We start from the raw sequence: 6,127 nt of genomic DNA, 5'->3' as shown, positions 1-6,127 counted from the left end.
ACAGATGAAGAGGGTCCACTGAAACTGATATGGATGATTAATGTGTTTTGTGTTCACATGACACTTTTATAATTGAATCTTTTATGTGATGCAAGTTTTAGTATTTTGAAATCATGCCACCCAAGAGGAAGGTGGTTTTCATCCCATCTCAACCCATCCCTAACTCTCCGACTGACTCACCACTAGAAATTAACTCTCCAAACCAAAGTAAAAATTTAATATAATATTGTTTCAATTAAGATAAATCACACATAAGCATACTAAATTCTAACTAACATTTCTTTTATGTGTACAATAAATATGGTTTGTTTTAGAGCTAAACGTACAATCTTATCAAGGCCGAGGCACTAGAGGTGCGATGTTGGAAAAATGTCGTAAAGTTGGTAAGATTTAGGTTATCATTCCTAACGATCATATCGGAGGTAAAGGAGAACCAGTGGCCTAGCTTGCTCTCATGTAGGTGCTCTTATACGGACTTATACACCTTTGGCTATAAGTTCATGTCATAAAGTTTCCCAATGTGTCAAAGAGCTTATTAAGAAGCGCTGTTTGATAATTATTTAATTCAATTATCAAATTATTTAATGTTTATGCAATTAAATTTTGGTTAGTGGGAGGAGCGCAAGACTGTTAATGAGTTTATGTGTAATGCATTCCGGAAATATAAGGTCAGATGTCATGAGCATTACAATAAGTTCGAAAACAATGACGACGCAAGCCAAAATCCTTTTCAGGATGTCTGGCCTTCAGATTGGTATAAATTTTGTGATATATTTGAGAATCCTGCATTTAAGGTAAATAAAGAACTCTTTTTTGCATTTCATGGTTTATAATTTCTCTTGCTAATATTTACAACTTTTATGCAGAAACGAAGTTCTATAAACAAAACAAATAGCTCATACTTGGAGATTCATCACCATGCAGGCTCAAGATTTTTCCATCGCCTCTCTAAGAAATTGGTAAGTTTATTTTTTACTCAAATTTATTGTTTGTTGTATTCTAATGACTTTATATCTATAACATATTTGTCATATAGCAAGACTCTGATAGCAATTACGATCTGAAAAAATTATATGTTGCATCACATATTAATCGTAATAGAGAGTGGACTCATCTCGATATCCGTAAAAATTATGTAACTATTGTTATCTATTTTAATTAAGTTTATTTATATATTTGTGACAATATTAATTATTTCTCTTATGTGTAGGAAAAATGGTTGTCTTACGTGCTGAATCTGCAACTTATCAAAATTTCACAACAAGTGATGTGGAAAGTTTTACGAAAGTTCTAGGTCCACGTTCAGGCTATTTGAAGGGTTTTGGTCGTTGCATCAAGCCTTCTAGGTTGTCCTCATCATCTAGCGATGCCAACACTTCTAAAGCATTAGAGGAAGCGAGGTCAGAGATCGACAGATTGAGGACAAACCAGCATGAGTTAGTTGCCCAACAACCTGACTTGGAGATGCAAATAAAACAACAATAAGAGCAACAAGCGTTGTTTAGGAGAGAAATGAAACTCTAAATGCAGATACTTATGCAATAATTCAGATCTCTAAGCAACTAATTTAATTTATAGATCTAATTTTTCAACTGTTTTTCGTATTATGAAAACTAATGTGTTATTTAGTTGGTTTGCATTTATGAGACTACTTTTATGTTTGTTGACCATGTACTGATGTATTTTAAGATGTTATTTATGTGTATTTTGTTTTCTATTAATGGGGTGAAAAAAATATTTTACTATTCAAACGCAAAAAAAATCGTTCAAACAATTAATAAGTGCCAACAATTTGAACAGTGTAATAAAGACATTCAAAGGTAATGCGTAAACTGCGTTCGAACAACCATCGAGTGAAGCGAACATTACATAACCGTTTGAATAATACACTAAACGTTCGAACAAATTTAAATAGTAAAATGTTCGAACATCAAAATTAAAGTGTGAACTATAAGCTAAATACGTTTGAACTTTAATATCTTTAGTTTGAACATTCAACTATCTACGTTCAAACATTATATAACGTTCGCACTTAAATTGTGACGTTCAAACGGAATGTCGTTCGAATCAAAGTTATTCAATCGAACAAATAATCCAATCCATTCGAACTTCTTCATCGTTCAAACGTGTAATTTGATCGTCTGACCGACTTTCTAAGAAGAAATAAAATCGTCCTAAAAAAATTCCATTTGAACACTATCAAACGGCTTTTTCTATTTTCAACCCAAAAAACCTTTGGGATAATAATATTGGGACAAATATGCGACGCTTATTTTTTGTCCCAAAAACTACTTCAAAATGAAATAGTATCTTTTTAGGACAAAAATTTTCGTAGGGACAAACGCGCAGTTGTAGTGTATGCTACTTGGGTGGGTGCTGCCAACCCATGGACTGTTTTTTGTATATATTTTTTTTTTTTCACTTTGCAACTCTTTCTTAGTTGTAAATTTTTGTTGAATATTTACTGAATTCTCTTTTTATATATATATACATTTTATATATATTCTTGGGGCTCATGTGACTTGTGAATTGAGCAGTCATTAGTGCTAACTTGGCATCATTAACAATCTACTAATCAAGTGGTGGGGTGTAGTTTAATTGTCTAATGGACTAATGTAACCCCGAATTTTATTCTATCCTCAAATTTTGTTTGACGGTCCACCCATTGGTACATTTTACAATACTACTCTCGTATCCCACTTTTATTTGTGGATTATCGACCTTTAAATATTTCTCGACTAAAAAAGATATAAGTCGAACGAAAAAAAAAAAATCTATCCATTTATTACTTATCGTTTATTTCAATTTTTTTTATTTTTTATTATTTTTTTAAGTATTTTTTTAATATTCTTTAACTATTAAGAAAAAAAATAAAAAAAATATATATAATTTTATTAATAGTTATTTTCTTAATTATTAAATAAAATTAAAAAATTAAATATAAAATTAATATTAAATAAATAATAAAATAATAGTAACCCTATCAGTAGCACTCAGTTTTTCATTACTTATTAACGAACTTACCCTGGCAGACTCTGGCAGCAACGTTGAGAGTCGAGACCTCCCTGTCCCTTTCCCTTTCCCTTTCCTTTTCCGCGTTTAATCTAGACTTCGACGATTCACTCCCGGACGAGGACAACCTTATTCGTCCGCTTCCCGGGGCAGTTCAAAGTTTCAGGCCTTGCCCACCTCTGCTGACTCACTCACCATCTCTATTCGTATTTGTAACATTATTAAAATCCAACCCCTCCACATCTATTCATCCATCCATACATACATACATCCATCCATCCCCATACATATCATCCATCCATACATACATACGGGCCGGCCCCTCAATTTCCCCTATATAAACCCAGCTCTGCTTCCCAGTTGGCACTCTTCACTTCAATAACCTATAATTCATTCTAATAAAATTACCGATGGGTGAGGTTAGTCCAAAGTCTCTGCATCTCTATGCTTCGCCTGATCGATATATTATATTCTAACGTTAATTTTGCTGCTTTATATGTTACGTTCTGTATGATTAACATTTGCTTTTCAATTTTGGGAACCAGAAAGATCAGGGAGGCAAGAATGAAGGGGAGAAGAAGCCTGCCGACAAGAAAGACGACGGCAAAGTCGCCGCCGTTTTTAAGATGGACTTGCATTGCGAGGGCTGCGCCAGGAAAGTCAAGAGAGTCGTTCGCAATATCGATGGTATGCATACAAAATTCACCAATTCTTTTAGCGACATTTTATACAATACAAATCCACCGATTCAGAAAATTCGACGTTATATTATATATATATATATGTATATATATATATATGTTTCTTTCTTCGCCAATTGTAGGCACGAACTTTGTTTATATGATAGGCGTTGTTTTATGTTGATTTATGTAGGTGTTGAACAAGTGAAGGCAGATTGTTCGGCAAACAAATTGACGGTGGCGGGGAAAGCAGACCCGTCGGCGATCAAAGAGATGCTAGAGCAGAAGACGAAGAAGAAGGTGGAGCTCGTCTCTGCACCGCCGAAGAAAGACGGCGGCGGTGATAAGAAGCCGGAAGAGAAGGCGCAAAAGAAGGAAGAAGTTAAGAAGTCAGACGATAAGAAGCCAAAAGAGGTACGTACACACGCAGTTGCACGTTGGTAGTAACTAACTTAATATGCTTCGTTGCCGGCTCTGACGTATGCGCCATTTTCGTTGGTGCAGAGTACGGCGGTTTTGAAGATCAGACTGCATTGTGACGGTTGCATCCAAAAAATCCGGAAGATCGTTTCCAAATTCGGCGGTCAGATCACTAACTGAATCCCCTGCTTTTCTAATTATTTTTTTATTACGGCTAAAATTTAAATTAATCACCGAGTTTAATTAATTTCTCTATGAAAGTAAAAATAATAATAATAATAGTAATAATTTTACTTCTTTTATTTTTTCTGGTACGTTTTGATTCTTTTGAAGCTAACAATTAGAAAAAAAAAAATGATATGCAGGAGTTCAGAACGTAGATATAGACAAAGCGAAGGACCTACTATCGGTGAAGGGCACCATGGACGTGAAAGAACTGGTTCCTTACCTCAAGGCGAAGCTGAAGAGGAGCGTCGACGTGGTCCCGCCAAAGAAGGATGAAGCCGGAGATCAGAAGCCAAAAGAAGCCGGTGGCGGTGGCGACAAGAAAGAGAAAGAGAAAGAAGCCTCCGGCGGCGGCGGCGAAAAGAAAGAGAAAGAAGCAGCAGCGGCCGGGGGTGGCGGAGAAAAGAAAGAGAAAGAAGCAGCAGCGGCCGGTGGTGGCGGAGAAAAGAAAGAGAAAGAGGCAGTAGCGGCCGGGGGAGGCGGTGGCGACGGTGGGAAGAAAGAGGAAGGTGCGGGGGCAAAGGTGGAGGTGAGCAAGATGGACTACCATGGCTACCCATACCAAGCTCCCATGTACTGGCATGATGGACCCGCGTATGCACAGAATTACCCGATGGTAGTTCATCCTGGGTATGGAAACCAAGGATTCGTAACTCATGGATATGTGGATGATCAAGGATATGGACCATATGGTAACGTAAATCATGGGTATATGGTGGCAGCAAACCACCCGATGCATGCTCCTCAGCTGTTCAGCGACGAGAATCCCAATGCTTGTTCTGTTATGTGAGGGACACACAGACTTCCTACGACAAAATCAACTGTAAATAAGTTTTGATTATAATACACAAACAAAAAAATTTAAAAAAAAAAAAAATAGATATGTGAATTTACGGATGAGGACGATTATCAGTAGACTAGACGTAGTACAGTAGTACAGTAGAATTTTGTAAACATATATAGCTTAAAGTTGTGGTAGCCGGCTGGTTTTCGGCCGGTTCAGTTGTTGGGTTCGGTTCAGTTGATTTTGGAGGTTGGCTCTTCTTTGTCCATTTACGACTTAAATTTTGTACTAATTTTTTATTAATAAAAACTCTATATGCTTTTACAAATCGCCAATCTGTCGTTAAGGATTTTTTTTTTAAATCTTAAATTAGATAATCTAATTTAAAGAAATTGTTATAATATTGAATATTTATATAATATTTATATGGTCCAAAAAAATATACAAAATATAGCATAATATTATATGATTCACATCAATCACTTAATTTATTTGTGTTGTAATGGCCTCGGTTGGTGCCAACTAGCCTATGCCGTACCTATTCAAGTTATTATATAGTCAGTGGACTTATTTAGTTAGGTTTGTTGTCGATTCGTATTATAATTAATTTATCACCACTACCGAATGTGCAGAACCATGTATGTTGGGTGATAACACGAAGACACTGCTAGATTACCAAGAATGTAATAAACTTTAAAATTATTAGGATAAGCACCGACATTGTCTGAGTCGGAATCCAAAATTATTCCAATTCCGACTTAATCGGAGGCCGAATTTGACCTCTTAGTACGCCTCCGATATTTTTAAAATCTGTTTCGCCTCCAATACTCTTAGAATCTGCTCCGCCTTTAACTCCTTCGAACAAAGCGGATGTTAGAATCTAGTTTCAACATCCAAGAAATCTTTTTCTCTCATTTCAACCCTACTAAACACTATCACAAAATTGTGATATATTGTAATACTGTTGTATAAGCTAAAAATCATAGTATATATTATACTCAAAAAA

The 6,127-nt window shown here is 35.7% G+C and overlaps 1 protein-coding gene across 1 annotated transcript; it reads left to right on the top strand.

The window, feature by feature from the left end:
• The first annotated feature begins 3,348 nt into the window (after window positions 1-3,348).
• LOC108981924 (heavy metal-associated isoprenylated plant protein 6-like) lies at window positions 3,349-5,446 on the top strand. The gene is made up of 5 exons (XM_018953175.2): window positions 3,349-3,431; window positions 3,558-3,699; window positions 3,886-4,106; window positions 4,197-4,275; window positions 4,478-5,446. The coding sequence occupies exons 1-5, from the start codon at window positions 3,423-3,425 to the stop codon at window positions 5,125-5,127; spliced, it is 1,101 nt and encodes a 366-aa protein (XP_018808720.2). The 5' UTR covers window positions 3,349-3,422; the 3' UTR covers window positions 5,128-5,446.
• The last annotated feature ends 681 nt before the right edge of the window (window positions 5,447-6,127 follow it).

Source organism: Juglans regia, chromosome 4 (genome assembly GCF_001411555.2).
Source record: "Juglans regia cultivar Chandler chromosome 4, Walnut 2.0, whole genome shotgun sequence".
Lineage (NCBI taxonomy): Eukaryota > Viridiplantae > Streptophyta > Magnoliopsida > Fagales > Juglandaceae > Juglans > Juglans regia.
The sequence above is the reverse complement of the archived record's forward strand: the minus strand, read 5'-3'. Positions and strand labels throughout refer to the sequence as shown.

What these genes read in the sequence shown, in the direction of transcription:
- LOC108981924 (XM_018953175.2), top strand. An exon ending in AGTCGTTCGCAATATCGATG is followed by an intron (nt 3,700 to 3,885) that starts GTATGCATACAA and finishes TGATTTATGTAG; the next exon opens with GTGTTGAACAAGTGAAGGCA. An exon ending in ACGATAAGAAGCCAAAAGAG is followed by an intron (nt 4,107 to 4,196) that starts GTACGTACACAC and finishes TCGTTGGTGCAG; the next exon opens with AGTACGGCGGTTTTGAAGAT.